The sequence below is a fragment of the Plectropomus leopardus genome, chromosome 6 (genome assembly GCF_008729295.1).
Source record: "Plectropomus leopardus isolate mb chromosome 6, YSFRI_Pleo_2.0, whole genome shotgun sequence".
Lineage (NCBI taxonomy): Eukaryota > Metazoa > Chordata > Actinopteri > Perciformes > Serranidae > Plectropomus > Plectropomus leopardus.
Genome location: NC_056468.1, coordinates 1,544,823 through 1,565,492, shown reverse-complemented (window position 1 = coordinate 1,565,492; position 20,670 = coordinate 1,544,823). Strand labels below are relative to the sequence as shown.

Genomic DNA, 20,670 nt, shown 5'->3' with positions numbered 1-20,670 from the left:
AGGGCACCCCTGATAATATTTTGCAGTTTATATTCATGCAAACTAAACTCTGTCATTTGACAGAATTGGTTTCACACGTCTTCTTCTCCCTTTACACGTGTCTTCCTCCTGCCATGCAAAAAGTCTGAATGTTTTGCTTTGCTAAACCATAAATTTTGAATTACTCATGACTGTGTGGAGGGTGTCAGAGAGTTTCAGTGTTTTCAGCCAGTGTGAATACATTCCTTAATATGCACAGGTGTTTGGGTTTTTCTTTAGTACATGTGTTCCTCACATGACTCTGGTCCCATGTTAATCAAGCTTGAGACTGTCCACAAGACTCAATTTTCCAAGGGCCCATCCAGGTCCCCTCTCCTCAGCAGGACAGACTGAGTGATCAGGAAACAGTTTTAACCTGTCCATCTGTGAGACTCCAGCATCAGTAACTTTCCCAGGTGGAGGATCAGTCAGATTTATCCTCCATCACTTCCTCAAAGGGCAGGAAGGCCCTGCCACCGGATGTGTGGCTGTGAGGCTGTGAGGCGGGGTTGCAGGCCTCAGATCAGCCTCTCCTCTGGGGGCACTTTAAGGACACTGCCCATCTCTAGCCGGGCCCCAGCTACCTCCTGTGAGCTGGGGCTGTACGTGCCCTCTGACTGACGCTTCTTCCGTGCTGTCATGATGAGGCAAAACACCACCAGGATGGCCAGTAACACACACAATGTGGTCAGGGGGATAGTCACCACCAGCCAGGGGACTCGCTCCTTCTGCTCCTCTTTCTGCACAAACACAGGACATAATTTCATGAATATGTGACCATACTGTCTCTGCTACCAGTTTAACATGGCACAGTTTTAACTAATGGGTTTTTTATTCATTCATTCATTCATTTATGTAACCGCTTGTCCTCATAAGGGTCGCGGGGGGGCTGGAGCCTATCCCAGCTACCATCAGGCGGAAGGCGGGGTACACCCCGAACAGGTCGCAAGACTATCGCAGGGCCGACACATATATATAGACAGACAACTGTACAAGCTTTCAGTCACACTTAAGGGCAATTTAGAGTCACCAATCAACCTGAGCTGCATGTCTTAGGACTGTGGGAGGAAGCCGGAGACCCCGAAGAGAACCCACGCAGACATGGGGAGAACATGCAAACTCTGCACAAAAGGGCTGAACCCCACTCCAACCGGGTTTCGAACCAGGGACCCTCTTGCTGTGAGGCAACAGTGCTAACCACAACGAAACCATGCTGCCCTATGGGTTTTTTAATGGTTAATAAATCATTTGCTCATGTTTTACAGATCAGCTATAGTCAACACATTAAGTTTGTATGATTTATTCTCCTCCAGTATGACAGCTTCCTGCAGAGAATCTTGACAAACATCTAGATGATGAACAAGTGAACTCATTTTGTAACAAGCCATCAGGCCAGCCATTAGCCATATATATGTACTCACAGACTTACATAACAATGTCCCATAATTTGTATTACATTTTCTTTACTGTAGTTTGTGAGTATTTGCATTAATACTTACTTTACAACACTATGAACTCATTTTAGTAATTTTTAAGTGTACAAATCTCCCTTATGTGTTGAAATTTGTACAACCTTTTGCTATTTTAGAAAACCTGAAATGTTACCAATATGGGGAGGTTCTCATGTGTTTTAAACTGTACTTTGATGCACAGTTTCTCTGTTGTTTTCTGTTTGCAGATGATGGCTCCTGTGGCAGCGAAAGGCTTCATTAATCTAAAGCCATTAATCTTTACTCCATCACTCAGATTCAGGGTCTCATTTAGCACGAGTGCTGTAAAAATGAATGAAGTCAAAGCCAGTGTCAGTGAAAAGATGTGTCTGTCACTCACGTTTCTCTCACACAGGGTGCCGCTGAATCCCAGCACACACACACACTGGAAGTGGTTGAGTCTGTCCAGACAGGTGGCCCCGTTGAGACAGGGGTTAGACTGACACTCGTCTATTTCTGTCTCACACCTGAAACACATCAGAAGGGTTTAAACACAATGCTGACTGACAGAGCAGCGGCTCACACACTCTCCTGACCTTTACACTTGGATATGGTCCAGACACACTTTCCCCTGAGCCCCAGGTGTGTGTGGTGAGGAATGTGCAGCGTGCTGCTCTCACCTGGCTCCGGTGTATCCTGGCTTGCAGGTGCAGTTGCCTCCAATGTCACCTCCAATACAAACCCCTCCATTAAGACATGGCGTGTTTTCATCGCAAGCCACTGGAGGGAAACGCCATCTATTGAACACATACACACACATACTTATTGCACTCTAATATGTATGTACACAGAGTATTATGGGATAATGGTCCTCTAGACACAGACATGCAAAAAGCATCACTAAGTCTTCTACTGGGGAACTAGACAGACAGACGTTATGGTGGTTTTGCTTCTTTTTTGTTTAACATCTCCTTGTAATCATGTTGTTTTGTTGATGGTACTTTTGTGTCTTTTTTGTTTGTTTTGTGTCTCTTTGAAGGCATTTTGTATTTCTTTGTGGTAGTTTTATAACTCTTTAAGGGCTCTTTGTTGTAAATTTGTGTCTCTTTATGGTAGTTTTGTATGTCTTTGAAAACATTTTGTCTCTTTGTAGTTGGCTTACGTCTTTTAGGGGGCATTTTTTTGTCTCTGTTGTATTTTTGTGTCTCTTTAAAGCCATTTTGTGTCTATTTGTGGGTCTCTTAGAGGGCATGTTTCGGCTCTTTGTTGTAGTTTTGTGTCTCATGAAAGCATTTTGTTCCTCTCCATGCTAATTTTATGACTACGCGTAGTCACTTTGTTTTTCTTTGTGGTTGTCATGTTTCGCTTTGTGGCAGTTTTGTGTACTTTTTGGTCATTTTGTGTCTCTTCATCGTCTTTGTGTGTCCCTTTGTGGTTGTTTAGTTTTCATTTGAGTGACATATGCAGGTAAAGGGCACGGGTGGCCAATGACATAAAAGCAATGTGAAGGTGCAACTAAGCATTGCACATGTAATCTCTCAGTCATATGATAATGATTGGGTTTCTGTCTTCATTAAAACTTGAGTTGGTGTGAGTACTTAGTACGTACTGGTATAACTTAATTATATCTTTTGTGTTGAGATAAAATACTACAGTTTTTTGTAGAAATAACAATTTTTTGTAAGACACCTTAATTAGGATTAAGAATTGTGATCTCAAAGCTGCACTAGTCAACGTTTTCAGATTAACAATTTCTTAAAGAGAATGATCACTATCACTGCGGTGAATGGACTGCACAAAAAAATAAATCACTGAGTAAAACCATTTTCCGCTTAATCACATGATCACTGTGGGGGTAAAAGGTCATGTATGGCCGTTCTTATGTATATATGCAAAAGCTAAAAGGCATAAAATGTGGTTGTTTTGTGCCTAAAGGTATTTTGTGTCTCTTTGTGGGTGGTTTGTGTCTCTATAAAGTTATTTTATGCTTCCTAGTAGGCATTTTGTGTCTCTGTAGGCATTTTGTGTCTCTTTGTAGGCATTTTGTGTCTCTTTGGGGTTTTTTGTGTTTCTTTGAAAGCCTTTTGTGTCTCTTTGGGGTTTTTTGTCTCTTTGTGATTGCTTTGAGTCTCTCTGAAGACCTTTGAGTCTCTTTGTGATTGTTTTGTGTCTCTTCTGGTATTTTATTTTCTTTTTGTAATAGTTTTGTATCTCTGGGGGGATTTTGTGTCCTGTAATTTTTGTATATGAGCAATAGCTAAATGACCTAAAATGTGCTGTAGAAAGACAAGAAATGACTGTACTCACTGGCAGCGTTTGCCAATGTAACCAGGAGGACATGAACATGTGTGAACTTCCACTGTGTCCACACAGGTTCCTCCATTCACACAGGGGAACTCCAGACAGTTGTCCACCTCGTCCTGACAGTCCTTCCCTGTGTATCCAGGCTCACAGTCACACTGGTAGTCTGCCAGAAGGTCTTTACATGTACCATAGACACAGGGTACTGAAGAACACTCATTTATCTCCATCTCACACAGCTCCCCCTCCCATCCTGCACTGCAGCTGCAGTTGTACTCATTAAACTGGTCCTGACACACCCCCTGGTTAAGGCAGGGCTGGGAATCACAAATAGGAGCACCTTGGCATCCAATGATTGGCTCATGCCCACCCAGTCTGGAGAAGCGGCTCATCTGAGGGGCGTCTGGCACATTTATGAGCGGCAGGTAGACTCCAGCTACTCTCACCTCCCCTAAACATCCTGTGTATTTCTCAGCCAGCCAGATTTTGGTTTCATTGAGGAAGTTAAGGTTGCCACCAACACTGTAGCTGCCACCAACTCTCTGCCCATCAACAGTTAGGCGCCAGCGGGACACTAACTGTGTGGGATCGACCATGGTGAGCTGGATGTGATGCCACCCTCCGTCTGCAACAGCCCTGTCACTGGTGAAGGCCATCAGCTCTGCACTCGCCCCGCTGTCCAGTTTGACCAGCAGGGAGGAGTTGAGAAGACCCACGCAGAAGACTTCAGCTCTGCTTTCAGCACGAAACAAGATCCCGTTCTTGTCCCGTGTCCGTATATCCATGGTGATGTTGGTTACAGGGCTCAGCATGGAGCTGTTGGCAACATACTGGAGGGCGTTGTCCTGAAAAATGGCTTCAGTTAAACCTGTGGGAGGAGAAGATTATGTGAGCACTTTTGAAACGTTACTGAATCCAAGAATTGTGTTCAAGTTACATGCTCATTTAAAACCTTTGACATTAAGAGTCATTTGTAGATGTTACACGACTGATGCATTGACAGAAAACCTCCTGCTGATCTGCTGTCCCTTAAGAAAAGTCACCACAGTACTCTTTGGTATAAGGTTCAGATATGTGTAATTTAGGCTAGCCTCATAACTGTTCTTACTTTGTCCTACAAAAGGTATTGCATTCCAAGTTCGTACATATCCCATGTGATCATGAGCCAGTACATATCCAACACGTTCTCATCCCAAGTCATTACATTTCTGTAGAAGGCTGTTACTCTCATCCATCACTCTGATCTGATCAGCTACAATAATATCGACAAATCATTCTGCAAGTCAAACCAACACGTTCTCATCTCAAGTTGTCACATGTTGCCTCTTTGCAGTGAACTTTTGTGTTTACATGTTATGCTCTATGTATCCTTCTGTCTCCACTGTTAACATTCTGGGATGCCGCTACCGTGATGTCAGCAAAAGCACATGGTGGGATTACATTGTGCATGGTTATGTTTAGACAACAAAAGCACATGGTAACTACCGCCAAGATGTCAACAAAAGCACATACTAGCATGGATGGTTAGGATTAGGGTACGGAGGCACATGGAAAGGTGTGTGAAAAAAAACCCATCACATTCAGATGGGAGGCGAACACCGGACTTCCACATGAAAGTCCTAGGTGTGTTGGATTCATTCACCTCCCCTCCCGCCTGCTGTATAGGGCCCTCGCACTCTTTATATTACGTTACAGGCCTGACGCCATCCAGCAGCATATTAAGTGAACACAAAAGGTAGCTTTTGTCATCTGGATCAATGCCAAAGGCACTCTGATGGCAGTATTTGAAGACTTTGGAATGATGCTGGCATATTCCACAGATTTTGGAAGGCTGTGATTACATGATCACTGCACTAGCAGGAGCAAAAAAAGGAAGCAGTCACAAGAGGTCTGTGATGAGGTAGGTTGGATTGGACTTTTCCTTGGAGACAGGTGTTCGGAGCTTTGTAAACTTTGATTAAACTCTGAGTCATTTTAAGGTTAGTCTTCACCATGTTACCTTCCTAAACCTCTTCACAGTAACTTTACTGACCTAAAACTAATCCCCTTGATTACATAACTCTGCCTGCACTAATTCGAAGGATATAATACAAACTGTTGTGTGCATTTTTGTGGGATATCATACGAACCGTATAAAGAAACACTGGTGTAGTTATTGTGCATGGGCTTATTTGAGTTGCTTTGTACAATCATGAGTTGTACAGTTGTACATAACTCTTATACTTTCCAAAAGTAGGCCAAGCATCAGATCAACCTTAAACAGCTGTTCAAAGTGAATCCATTATTATCTATAGCTATTTAGCACTATTTTTTCTCATACTATATCGGTATAAAAACAGTAAAGTGTTTATTGTGTATCAGTCTTGCTTTTATGGCAGTTTATTTGGCAGACTCACTTAAGACGGCCTACTCAGGTGTTCACTCAAAAGATGTGTTAGCCAGTTGGCTGACACAGCTGATCATACTTAAGTCAATAATAAAAATTGTCAGCAGAAAATTCATAACACACACATCTGGATTACCAAATGGAGCAGCAACAAATGGAATTAATAAAAGCTGTGTTTATTTCCCCAACCTTCTGACACTGACAACACAAGGAATGAGACAGAGGCTGCAGGGGCACTACACTAATGTTAAACACAGAATCAGTTTACTTGTCTTGGTGAGTACCACTCAGGCTGTGGAAATGGTATATAATATCTTTTGTGGCTCTGGAGGAGCTTTGACTTCTTTGACTGCTTTGACTGAAGTCCGATACCCCTTTTGCACCATAATTAGTGCATGTACGCAATTTTTTTAAACATGGGTAAAACTGCTAAAAATAGGCTATAGGCTCCTCTCCCATTGGCAATAGAGCGTAGCTGTGTGCATGACTCTGCAGCAGATGAGCTCGCCTTTCTGTGTGTATTGTTTTTCTGGTGTGACATAATAGTCAATAGCATGGGCAGGCTGGAAAACAACTTATTAAACAATAGAAAACAGCATGAAGGCCAGTAAAAATTTCCTTTTTATATCTCTTACTTATTCATTTACTCTTTTACTCAGTGCAGACAAATTTGGAACAATGTTTGAGTGTGGCAAACTGATTGTAACCTCTCCTATTACATACACAAGCCAGATGTGAAGTTTCATTTTTAATTTTAATATCTTAATTTGTCAATTCTCACAATCCACGAGAATTGTTAAAATGTGAAATGTGTTGCAGTTGAAATGTGACTTTTGCATACCTCATACCTTAGACACAACAATCACATACTTGGTCCATATGCAGAGTTGAATTGGCAACTCTTTGCAGTGGGAAGAGGGGTAATTTCTCCGTTTGGGTTTTGGGATTAGTATTTTTTATTGAAAGCATTAACACAATAGGGACATGAGAAAACATGAGCGTTGACCAGGCGAGGTCTAACATAAGTATTGACCTGCATTACAGGCATTGTAGCAATTTGATCTATCATAGGAAGTAAATGTCAGGCAATCATCAGCTACTGACTTTGTCTATTCTTCTTTTAATCTGTTTTTATCAACTTTATGTGAATGCCAAAATGAATCACTGACAAATTGTTTGAATAGCAGTGTTTTAAAATTATGCATACAACACATCCGCAATGAGTCCAAAATCTACTACCACCAATTAAGGACAGAGTTTAAAGCCCCACTGATCATGATCACTAGAATAAGCAACAAGTAAAATGATTTTCATTTTTCAAATCTGTTGTCAGTATCATATTTCCCCTGTGTCTGTGTTGCTTCATATTCCCAATTTGATTTCAGCTACTTGGTAAATGCATCAACCATAAACTTCATATCTGTATTCGGTGGTTCATAGAATAATCTTTCTGCTCAGCATCTGTTGCAGTCAGGCTCTTTAGGGTCATGTAGTTGTACTAAGGAGTTTTCCCATTTATGTCAGTGAGGGTCTAAAGTTTGCCGGTTGTCCTTAAATGGCACTTTAGACACTTTTCAAGGCTGCAAGTCTAATTAAGAGCTGAACAAATAAACTTGACCTGACATGACTTGACTTGGCCCTCCTTGATAAAGAGAGCGATAATCACTGCAAAGGATTACTCACACTCATAACCATCCTGTAGGTCCACACATCGCACTCTGTCAAAACAAGGATTATCGACACACCACAGACGTGTCTCGCACAGCCGGCCAGAGTAGTTAACGGGACAGTCGCACCTGAAGTCATTCCAGGTAATCTGACACTCTCCACCATTGAAACAGGGCTGATCCTGCACACAGACAAACACAGATGGATAGATGATTACTTGTAAAATCTCTCACCTGATGCGGCGGCACAGGTAAAAGCTGCAGAGAGGATTGAGCGCTAACTTACAGATCTGAGAGACTCATAGCCAGACCAATGTTAATAGAGTTGAGGCAAAACAGTTCAGCCCAGCTATCAGATGGCACTGCTTGGCACTAACACAATTAGCATTGGTCGGTGTTACAGTTATTAATTTGACAGTTTCGTCAGTCTGTAGACAGGTTTCCATTACAGATCTAACCAAAACTTCAGCTCTATTTTTCAAACGATGAAAAACCACAATTGTGAGATGAATGCGTTTCCATTGAGTTGAGTTATGTGACTTCTCCTCTGGCAATAACATTCAAAGAAGCATAGTGATGGATGATCAAAATTAGCAGCTTTATCTCTACTGCAGCCACCACACTAGCCATCATTATTTACAATCCAGGGCAACAGGCGTTCTATACGCACGATAATGGAAAGGAAAGCCCCTTATACATGGGAGTGGCCATGTTTGAGGGATTTCTGGGAGGTGATAGTCCACGATTTCACAGAGGAATGGTGGATTTAAAACTTCTGGATGATCCACTCTTTTGAAGACTTATGTAATGCAATAACACCTCTTGTAGAACCTGCTGCATCATGCCCGAGGCTGCCAGTTCCTACTGACAAGGGCATTGCCATAGCATCATGTGAGCTAGAAAAGCCAAAAAGTGTTTCCATTTCAGTTTTTTTCGAATCATCTGAAATACCAACTCATGCTTTTTTGTGATAAATGTTTGGGTTTTTTTTTAGATTGACGTGTTTCCATTAGGCTTATTTTATATTCACAATTTCAATTTGCACGATTTGAGGGTTAATCTAAACCCACCTTGTGATATGTTGGATGTCCTGATTATCTTCAGTAACTGAAATTAATTCAAACAAGTAACCCCTATCATGTTCTCTTTCTGGTGTTTAGAACAAAACACATTTAATGAAATTCAGTTCAGAATTAAGTGAGTCACAGTCACTTTTGTAGTGAAATCAAGAATTATGTATTTGTTTACTAGCAGTATCTGTGTTTCTGTATCTATGGTAACAACATGGCCTGCTTGAGTGTGACTCAAGACATTACTGAACAACTCATCATGATAAAGTAAAGAGACTATAAAGTCTCATCCTAAAATGTAATTATTTCTAATGCAACAAACTATGCAGATTCCACATGAATGTATGCGAACTTTTTCTTTGTTAGTTTTACAGTAGCAGTGCCTATAGTAGTGGTAGTGGTAGCAGAAGCAGTAGTAGTAGACAGTACAAGCTGAAATAGTAGAGATGTAATAGGTAGTTGTCGTGATAGTTGAGCAGTAGTTTAGCAAATGTAATTGCCAAAATAAATGTTGAAATTGTACATTTCTGCAAACTTTGGATATGTAACATTTGAAAGTTATTATGAAGTGAAATTGTTTAAACTTTACTTTTCAACAACAGTGTGGTAAATGTGTGGTTATGTCAAGGCACAAAATACACCTGGTTTTGGTTAGAAAAAGCTCATACTTTGGCTTAAAATGACGCTACAGACGTTGTGATGCTACAATCACTATTGGAAATGTCGCTGAAGTCTCATTAAATTAACTGGATTTGTTGTTTGTTGGTCTTGCAGAGAGGTCTGTAGCTTGGCAGCCATCTCACCTAGGTCTCACTCTATCCACCATCTCCTCCTACTCACTATGAGTAAGTCAGCTCTAATGCACATAATGAGAACCACGTCGCTTTAGAAACATTGATATGATGAAAGGTACAAATGTTACCTGTGCGCAGTTTGCAGAAATGTACAATGCCAAAATGTATAGAGTTTAGGTAAAAAAAAACCCTGACCGAAATATTACTTGGGTTTAGCATGGGACCCATGGTATAAAAATAATTTGGCTGTGGTGGTAAATAATAAAAATAATATCAAATTTAAAGATTCTTAATTGTAGTCCCATACTAAATGATCAGCAACATAGCAAAACCTAATGTCAACTCAGATTTTCTTTACATTTCCTGATCGTACATTTTGTCTAATTGCTGTTTATTCTGTACTTAAAGTGATAATCAAACAGCAGACTATACATTTCTCTTTTACCTTGCATGTGTCATCACTGTGGCATCCTGGCAACACATTCTCCACTGTGCTTGCCTGGTAAGACTCCACCCTGCCTGGATGATCGTCAGTGATCAAATGCTTGTTGTCCAGCCGAATGTCTTGCAGGCAGCCCTTGATGTGTCTACCCCAAGAATTCAAGCTCATGCCTGCAGGGAGCCCACCCACATACACCACATCCCCTGCCTCTACACTCACGTTCCCTAAGGCGCGCTGATACCCTGCTTTAGGGAAGACCACATGGCCATATTGAACCTTTACAGTCACTAAATTGTTGTTGCCGTCAGTGACAAACTTGGCCTCTGACAGCAATGTAGTGTGCGGGCTGTAAATAGCAACAGTGCCCTCCTTCAGATAGATTGTCAGGTAGGGTGTTTCCTCTCGACGGAGCTGCAGGAGCAGACCACTGTGTTTGAGAGAGCGCATCATAAAGGAGATAGTGAAGTTTTCTCCATGGCTTTCTGAGATGTTGAAACCGATGTAGCTGGTGGTGTTCTCATGACCAAAGGTCCAGGATGGATACTCTGAGGATGGGTAGAAAAACACGAAATTGTCAGTATCTTCTAGTCTTACATGCCTGGTGAGGCTATGTAGGGGCATTTTCAAGACAAATCAGTCTTGAAGTGTGTCCCTGCTTGGGCTTGAACAGTACAGCTTTTTAACAGAAATTTTGAAATTCCTGCATTGGCCAGAAAGCAAATTTGTGAATCCAAGGACAGCAAAGAAATGACCCGCCCTGCTCACTCTGTGAGTGGCTAGTTCTTTTTACCCTCATTGGTTGGATTGGTTAAGTTTAGGTAAGAGGAGTGCAGAATGGAGAGTGCAGGAGACAGTACTTCTAGAGCTTGGTTCTTACTGTAGGAAATAAATGTCAGGATATCTTGGCCTCTGCTGCATTGATTTGATTTTTATATCTCATGTAAAGTACTTTAAATAACTTTGCTTAGCCTTTACCATTCTTAATTGTTTATGTGGTGCTTCAGCTTCATGACAGTGCAATACTCATCTGCTGGAGTGCTTTTTTAACATTTGATCCAGATTTCCTGTGTAAATCATTTGTAGTTGATCAGACATGATTTGAGCATGGCATAATTTGACTCGGGTAACAATCTTTTATGATGAGCCAATGAGGAAATTAAGCCTCACTAGTCTCCCATGACTGAGAGAAAGTTAAAATTCAAAAGGTGTACAGTTGTATTACTTTGTTTAATAAGGAAAATAGGTAAGGGAGTATTACTTTTCTTAAAGTTTTGTGGGTTTCTATTGTGTATTTACTATTCTAAAGAGCCAAAAGTAAGTAGCACACTCACCATTTGTTTACCCTGTTGACATTTGGAATGTATGAAGGTATAAAATATTACATACTGCCTAATAAGCCTAATATTTACATGTTTTGTTTTTTGCATCAAACTGTAATTTGGCATTATAGTAGCCCCAAACAGCTGCAAGAGCCAACTTACATAGTGGAAGTGATAAAGAAGCTCAGGCTTTTATATATCCAGATTTGTCTAGACAAGGTCTTTGCAGAGTGATCATTGGGAGGGAATTAGATTTCATTCATACACTGAAGATTCTATACCTTCCCTGAAAACAGGACCCTGACTTTGAGTGGAATTCAAAAACCAAAGGTTGTGTTGGGTATTGGCCATATGAAAAAAGAATTTCCACATAGAAGCATTCCAACTGTTCTTAGTCTACTAGCAATCTATCGAGTGGCCTATAGCTCGTGCTTTTGCAGTATACATTGCATTCCTGCCAACCTAAAAGGTACACTGTAAGTAAACTTACCTTTCTCACAGTTCTCTCCATAGTATGGCCGATGACACTGACAGCTGGGGCGAACCCACATGTCCACACACTGCCCACGCTCCATGCATGGGTCATCTTGACACCAATCTTTTTTGCTGCATCCTAATTCGAAGCCCTGGTTCTCCTCTCTGATGAGGTCCTGAGGCAAAAGCAGCTTGTGATCAACTTGAAGGTCTTCCATGCAGCCGATGAAGCCGCTTCCACTGGATGTGTGGGCTAAATATTCCTTCGGTGCCCCTCCAATATATAGCTGTTGAAAGGAGCTGGGCTGGAGAAAGATCAGATGGTTGTAGCCCTCATTTTTCACCAGGCACTCTTCCTCACAGCCAGGTCCTTTTACAACCAGAACCAGTCTCTCGTCCATGGTCACAGTGGCCTGGTGCCATCCCCCGTCGTTGACTGGGCCAGGATAAATGACCTGCAGTAGCTTCCCGAACTTGACCCTGGCCTGAAGGGAACCTCCAACAAGCTCCAAGGACAGAAAGCGGTCCCTGCTGCCGCGGTAGTACAGCACCATGTCTGGCAGAGTGCTCTTGAATCTGAGTTGCATGTGGAGCCCATGATTAGTCTCTCGTTTCGTCCTGTTTTGGGAAACAGGAAGCTGCATGTGGACATAGCCCTGGGAGTTGAAGGAGAAGGTGGTGGAGGTGTTGCAGCGTTCTCCAGACCAACCGGGCAAACACAGGCAGGTGTAGCTGTGCTCTCCATCATTGGTCAGCACGGGGACACAACCTGCGTCATGCTGACACTGGTGCTGTTGGCAGCCGATCAGGCGGACGTCACAGTCTAGCCCACCCCAGGGCTCCTGGCCAGGCTCTGCCATGGGGCAGTGACACCTATAGGAGTTGGCAGCGTCTTCACACATGGCGCCATTCTGGCAGGGATTGCTGTCACATTCGTTGATGTCCACCTCACAGTGTACACCTGCATGGAGAGACATTCACATTTAATACTACAACTTACTTCAGCCACACTAATTTAACTCCTCCTAAAGAGCCAAAAGAGACCATGGATGACAATGGAAGTCATATCTATGAATAATTCAACCACATAAATCTGATAATCGATCAAACAACAAGTGCAATGCACTGGGAGCCTGGAAAGTCAAACTAGAGTAAATTACTTAATCAGATACAGAGCTTAGCGTGCACGCACCCATACAAATGACCAAGCAAAACTGGTTGAAGCAAGGCATGATTTTTTTCATCAGTATCATTTGCAGATGAGGAAATGAGTGGGAGAAATACATATTAACAGCATAATTAGGGGACAATTAGATTTGCACAGATTTCCTTAATGCAATTAAACCAATGTCTGTCATCCTGATTGTATTAGCTGGACATTGAAATGAGGCACTACATGTGTGTCAGAAAAACTTGTGCCACAGACACACACACACACACACACACACACACACACACACACACCCTGCACAGTCTGTCTGCCTGGTTTCAATGGTTAAAGCCATCCAATCAACCCACATTCAACATTAAGCCCTAGCAGCAGCAGTCAACTTGCATTAACATAGTCCTTTAAAATACTCATCCAAGGAACCCTAAAGCTGTTCGTCCCCTCTGTGCCAAGACTCCACCCTCATACACAAGCATGCAACTTTCTTCTTTGTTAATGTAGCAATAAAGTGCTGTACCATACTGTACCTGTCAGCCACCAGGGCCCACAGCAGCAGCAGCAGTACAGAAGCAGCAGCAGCATCAATCTGCCTCCCCCCATGATCCACTGAGGCAACAGCTAACACACTCCTCACAGAGCTGGATGACAGAAGTGACACAACCAGGTTTTCTCTTTCTCTCTCTCTCTCTGTCTAGCTCTCTCCAGCTCAGAAGGCAGGAGCTCCTCCACTCTGTACCAGGCGAACAGGCAGAAGTGATTACAAAGCAGCCCTACCTACCTTTTCTTTTCCTCCCTCTCTTTCTCCCTCCTCCATCCCTCCCCGAATCCCTCCCTCACACCCACTGCTCCTCTCCTGTCTGCAGCCCAGCCCGGGCAGAGCAGTAAGCCTCTAGTGTCCAGCTGGCTCCTGTCAGTGTTTGACGAGAGGAATGCAGTGCTGCATCCCCTCCCTGCTCCTCCCTGCTCCTCCCTGCTCCATGTGCCGGCCTGCTGGTGCCCCGCCCACTATCGGCAAGAAGTGCTGGAGTGAACCTGCAGGAGGTGCTGTGGGTTAAAGGTTTCAGGCCTGAGCACAGTGACCACATGAGACCCAGATGGATCTGCAGCTAGTCGGCTTCATCCACCAATGACTCAGATAATATCACTTGAGATTTATGGTTTATGGAAAGACTTCAACCTCAACTGATCCCAAGACAGTTAGATCCAACACATCAGTATGTTACAGTGTGCTCTAGTATTACTAGTGACTAAGAAAGAGGTAAGCGCCAGTGGAAAAACAATTTTAATATCAGAAATTAATTTCAAACTTCAACCTTGGTTGATTTAATTAGTCAACAATCAGTATGTTTACATGATGTTAGAAAAAGTCAACTTGTTACAATGATTATTATTATCATTGAATAAATGATAAATGAATACATCAATATAAAGATTTAACTTTGATATATATATATCAAAGATAAATCTTTGGGTTTTTGCAGCGACATCGCTGTGCTTCCTGATGGGTTCTGACCCCAAAACCGAGTATTTTAAGCCCATATATATAATTATGACATTCTGTCAGATTTCACTGAAAGTGTTTTGCTTAAATTATATGTTTTCTCAAATTAAAATAACAGTTTGCTCTAGTCAAACTGTTCACATGTGTATTCTGTAGTTCTGCCTTTATTCATGTGACTTATCTCAGATGTCTTCTTTCATGATGGCAATATTCACAGCATTCCTTCACATTATCTGCTGATATGACATTTTAAAGGGGATTTTGCCTACTGCAGGCCCATGCATCAGCAGCTGAGGGGCATAAAAAAGAGCTAAGAGTTGGAAATCTGGAGACACAGTTTATGAGTAATGCTGACAATGGTATACACTGTACTTGATCATAATTTTAGATCTGTTGTTAGAATTATTCAGCCAATGAACCAAGATTTCTATTTTCAGTGTCCTTACTGATGGATGGCCTTTGAGCAAGGCAAAAGTCTTGAAACATGTATAAATACGTTGTTTTCTTTCTTGTTGTTTCTGCAATTTTTTAATACTAACATAATAATAATAATAAAAAAAACTAAATATAAAATGTGCAAAACATTTCACTCACGCCCTTGAGGTATAATAACACTACTTCAGATGGCAGCTGCCATACCACAGTATATCTTTGGAGGATGTTTTGCAAGAGAATATTATTTTCGTCAAGACGCAAATTATTCTTATTTTTCATTCATCTATTTTTATCTCCCCCATGTCTACATAGGGGCTCCATAATAATTGCAAAATCAAGCTTTAAGTTCATACACATGTTCCCGCTGACATGATAACTACATAATAACCCAGAAGTGCTTTACCCTAACGTTTTCTGCTTCCACTGTCTAAAACTTCTAGATTCAACTCTCTAAGCACAGCCCAAACACAACAAGGACGGCACGGGAGGGATGGGGGGGTCATCTTCACTGGCTAAACAGCCAATTATTGTAATGACCACCTCATGCTCGTGGAAAGTCGACCTCTTGCGCATGTGCCATACAAAGTTAATAAGATATTTTGGAGCCACATGGAGCTTTCCTCTCTCTTTACTGGGTGTTGCACAACAGTGACATGTTTACAGTATAGCATACCAGAGAAATGAAGTGCAGATCATTTGGAAAAAGGCTCTTGTTGTGCTTACAAAGTTTTGTATGGTGTTTTTTTTCATCAGGCTTTAATTAGGTTCCTAAGCAGCTTTGCTGTAATCTCCCCTCCCCCCGGCAAATTTCATAGGAGACCCCCGTTAAATACCCAGGGTGGACGCCCGACATATGGCACCTTTTATTGGCTTTGTTGTTTTCTGCATTGCTCCTCCGTACCATATGCCCTCTCATCCCATCCTATCCTCCGCTCTGTTGTGCCCTCCACAACAGGCAGCCGTAATTCTGTTAGCAAATTCAATGAGCCTTGCGTGTTGTTGATGAGAACGTCTGGCCGAATTCCTCACTTGTAAATCCAGATTGTGCGTTTGAAGGTCAGCTTTTGGTGCTGCTCCTCCTGTTTTTGAGTGATGCGGTGACAAATCTCCTTTAATGAGGAATTAATAAACTTGGCTGGCCATGAGGAATGGTCAGCAGGAGGAAGATTAAACCTTTATTGTTTGACAAAGGAGATTCTGAGACCTGGGGGCTACTGCACAAAAGCAGAATTCAGAAATCCAGAATACTGAAAAAAGTGAGGCTTGATCTAGTCTCATCAGTGCCTCTTGAGTTATTCCGTTGCACGTTTTCCAAGCCAGGATGAGGGGGTACAATTATGTCAAGCCAGATATAGGTATTTCGGATGAATGCATGAAGCGTAGTTTTCAGAAAGTGAGCAGCAGCCCTCAAGGAAATGCATGAGGAGGTAAAGCATATAATTAGCAAAAAAAGGAAATATGAACGTTTAATCAAACACAGAAAAATCTTGGCCGACAAAAAAACAAATGAAACAAATATTGCACAAATAAACTGAAACTGAAAATTTTGCACCTCAAACTAAAAGTCTTGTGCCAGAAATTCCTTGTACTTTAAAAAAAGTGTTTATTTTACAAACTTTAATGTTCATGAATCACTTGCGGTTCATTCAGAATAGATCCATGGCCCACTTTTAGATCCGGCCCACCAGTTGGGAACCACTGGTTTAGTCTACAAAAAGTCTGCCAATAAAACAATGCAATTCCCTAAAAATTGAAGGATTGTTGATTGTTGTTGTGCCAAAGTCACACAATTACACAAACCAAATAGTCCATGATTAGCATCCATGTTGGACTCCAGCATGCGTACCTACATCTGTTGTATGTAATAAACTGTGGATGGATAAGTGCCTCACACAGCCCCACTTCAAAAATTCGGAACTATCCCATTAAAGAGGACAATCTCAGTTAGACAAAATGGTCAATGGTAAATAGACTTACATGTGAACTTCACCCTTTTGGTTCGGGGATGAAGTGAGTTGGTGCTCCTGTTGATGTACATTTCATGCGTACTCTTTTCTTAACTTGGTACCTTTTACTTGTTTTGTTGTCTTCCTGTCTTCTTCTTTTTTTTTTAGTTTTTCCTGCCTTTCTTTTACAAATGTATACCGTTTGACTACAAAGCATATGCAGAACACCTAGGCCAGGTCAGATTGAGGCGTATACATGAAAGAGTAAAGAAACCCTCACCCGCATTATCTAGGTGTGTTAGTCTGAACCCAAGAAATTTGACTTTGCATGATTTCAGTTGGACTGATGTGTTTTCTAACATCATGTTACCATAATGACAGTGTCAGGGTGTGCAGGTCCTTGTACTGACTCATGCAGACAGTGAGGATGAACAGTCACAAGGACAGGGCATTACCCTATGGGGTGTCGCTGGAGGAAGAGCAGCTCGGTTTAGTTTGTCAGCAGATAAGAGCAGCAGAGCAGATAAGAGGTGTCTCCTACCTGTAAAACCATCTGGACACACACACTGATAAGAGTTGACCAGATCCTGACAGGTTCCCCTGTGCTGACATGGAGCAGACTCACACTCGTCCACATTGACTGAGCAGTTGTCTCCTGCAAATGAAACATATTCATGAGGTTCAGATCCATGCCCTCATTACTTTATTGTGAGTTAATGGAGCAATATGTCAAGAAACTGAAGGGGTGTAGTTGTGAAGAGGCTTACCAGTGAATCCTGGTGGACAGTGGCAGATGAAACCAGCTGCCTCTTCATAGCTGAAAATGTCTTTGCTGAGTTCAGGGAGCATCCCATAGTTCAGAATATCTGAGCGCTGGAAACACTCGCCGTCATTCTCACAGGGATTCTGCTTGCATTCATCGATATCCAGCTCACAGTTCTCTCCCTCGTAACCTGGATACACGCACATACACACAAATACATGTCTGAATGAAAATTCTGCCTTTACACAAACCTCACATGCACAAGTAACTTCAAAGAGCAGCCTGTTCTCACTCCAAACTCATTAAATAGTGCCATTCTGTCATTGTAATTCCACTTTGGCCAGTACATAAAATGTACATCACAGCCTGGCACACTTCCTGGAGACTTGATGTGAAGTCATACTGCCAATTTTCAAGCCCCCTTTAGTTCCACCTTTCCCTGAAAATAGTTTGTGATACTAAAAAGGACTGAGGATTTTGTCCCCAGACCATACAGAGCTCACAGCCAGTGAGGACAGAATAACAAATAGTAATTTAATGTGAGGATATTATTTGAAGAAAAATCTGACACTCTTCTTTAAACCAAAATCCACCTGCGAAATATGTATAATGTAATATGTATAACTATACTTTTAGGATGTGCACACATACACACACACACACGCACACACACCCGTGCACACACATACACACACACACACACACACACACACAAACACAACCACAAACTATGACAGCAATATCTGACACAGACTGCTGACATCTGCATCTCTCTGTCACAGTGTGCTCATGCATCACTTTTCATAATTCATCACAGCCCTGAAAGATTCAGATTTGTGGATTTTAGCTCTCTACCATGAATGCTGCATGTTGCAGAGCACAGCCCTGCTCAGTCGTCCCCTCTGCTCCTGTAAGCTCAAGGCTCAGATCATCCAACTCTTTTGTTTGGTTTGATTTATGTGTGGGAAACTTTCAGCCCGACAATGCTTTTTATGTCTGCACAGTTTAGCTTTTTTTCCCCTTAAAATTTCAGCATTTATTTTCCTTTATGATTTTAGTTTATTGTTTAAGCAGCAGCTTGGTGACTGTTGCAATGTACAGATGAATTGTTCACAGTGGGATTATGTTATCCAGAGGTGGGTTGTAATTAGTTACATTTACTTTGTTACATGTTTTTAAATGACATTTTGAGTAAGGAGTACTTGGTAGGTTTATTGCAGCATACTCCATCCATCCATTTTCTTCCGCTTATCTGGAGTTGGGTCACGGGGGCAGCAGCCTAACAAGGGAAGCCCAGACTTCCCTCTCCCCAGCCACTTCGTCCAGCTCTTCCTGGGGGATCCTGAGGCGTTCCCAGGCCAGCCGAGAGACATAGTCTCTCCAGCGTGTCCTGGGTCTCCCCCAAGGTCTCCTACCGGTGGGACGTGCCCTCAACACCTCACCAGGGAGGCGTCCGGGAAGAATCCTAATTAGATGCCCAAGCCACCTCATCTGGCTCTTCTCAACGCGGCGGAGCAGCGGCTCTACTCCGAGCTCCTCCCAGATGACAGAGCTTCTCACCCTATCTCTAAGGGAGAGCCCAGCCACCCTACAGAGGAAGCTCATTTCGCCCGCTTGTACCCGCGATCTTGTTCTTTCGGTCACTACCCAAAGCTCGTGACCATAGGTGAGGGTAGGAACGAAGATCGACCGGTAAATTGAGAGCTTTGCCTTTCGGCTCAGCTCCCTCTTCACCACGACAGATCGGTGCAGAGTCCACATTACTGCAGACGCTGCACCGATCTGTCTGTCGATCTCCCGCTCCATCCTTCCCTCACTCCTGAACAAAACCCCGAGGTACTTAAACTCCTCCACTTGGGGCAGGATCTCATCCCCGATCTGGAGAGGGCACTCCACCCTTTTCCAGCTGAGAACCATGGCCTCGGATTTGGAGGTGCTGATTCTTATCCCGGCCGCTTCACACTCGGCTGTGAACCGATCCAGTGAGAGCTGGAGGTCACGGCCTGATGAAGCCAACAGGACCACAGCACCTGCAAAAAGCAGGGACCCAATCCTGAGGTCACCAAACCGGACCCCTGCACCTGGAAATTCTGTCCATAAAAGTTATGAACAGAATCGGTGAAAGGGCAGCCCTAGCGGAGTCCAACCCTCACCGGAAATGAGTTTGACTTACTGCCGGCAATGCGGACCAAGCTCTGGCACCGTTCATACAGTGTAGATTTTTAGAAAAAAATCCTTCCAGGTGATTCACAGGTGTATGTTCACCTCTTCACTATTACCAGAACAAGACCGTGTGTGTATCCAGTTCTAATAAAAGACTAGAGGTGGGGGGGTAATGTGCTGTTTTTCTGTCCTTTTTTTCTTTCTTAAGTTACTCGTTACTCAAGTAATGTTGTTCAGTAACTATTTTCTATACTTTAACTAGTAGTTATTTTGATAAGTACCTTTACTCCTGTATGTGTTCTTGTTTTTGATAAGTTACAGCACTTTTACATCACTTTTTGGCTACGCTCCACCCATTTCTGACATTATGTTGAGTGTGATGCCTATATATAAAGTAACAGTGGATTAATGTGTGACTGCTGCAATGTTTGGGAGTTTGTTTTAAAGTGTAGATTTGTGTCCCAGAGTAAGGGCGTACCTGGCCAGCAGAGGCACTTGTACTCGTTGATCCCCTCCAAACAGGCAGCTCCATGCTGGCAGGGATCAGACGCACATTCAGGAATATCCTCCTCACAGTGGTCGCCTACAAAGCCCGTCCCCTCACAGTCACACTTATAGCTGAGAAAGCACAAAGAGACAAATAAGCCTGTCTTTTACTGTGAATGTCAACAGGAAGAGAAAGATGATTATGTGTATTTTTTTCGCATGTGTTTGGTTCATCTTTGATAAAAAATTACTTTGTGAAAAAGGTTATTAAAATTAATCACATTTTAAATGTAATTTTTTACATCAA

At 42.4% G+C, this 20,670-nt stretch overlaps 1 protein-coding gene across 1 annotated transcript in view; it reads right to left on the bottom strand.

The window, feature by feature from the left end:
* Positions 1–536: 536 nt before the first annotated feature.
* Positions 537–20,670, bottom strand: part of LOC121944829 (protein crumbs homolog 1-like) — a 36,229-nt gene continuing 16,095 nt past the window's right edge. The window contains exons 4-13 of the mRNA XM_042488745.1: positions 20,356–20,495; positions 17,719–17,904; positions 17,493–17,606; positions 11,918–12,862; positions 10,112–10,653; positions 7,819–7,984; positions 3,756–4,617; positions 2,129–2,245; positions 1,849–1,975; positions 537–758 (exon numbers count right to left, since the gene is read on the bottom strand). Of these exons, the coding sequence (XP_042344679.1) occupies positions 537–758; positions 1,849–1,975; positions 2,129–2,245; positions 3,756–4,617; positions 7,819–7,984; positions 10,112–10,653; positions 11,918–12,862; positions 17,493–17,606; positions 17,719–17,904; positions 20,356–20,495 (3,421 nt within the window). The remainder of the gene's footprint in view (positions 759–1,848; positions 1,976–2,128; positions 2,246–3,755; positions 4,618–7,818; positions 7,985–10,111; positions 10,654–11,917; positions 12,863–17,492; positions 17,607–17,718; positions 17,905–20,355; positions 20,496–20,670) is intronic.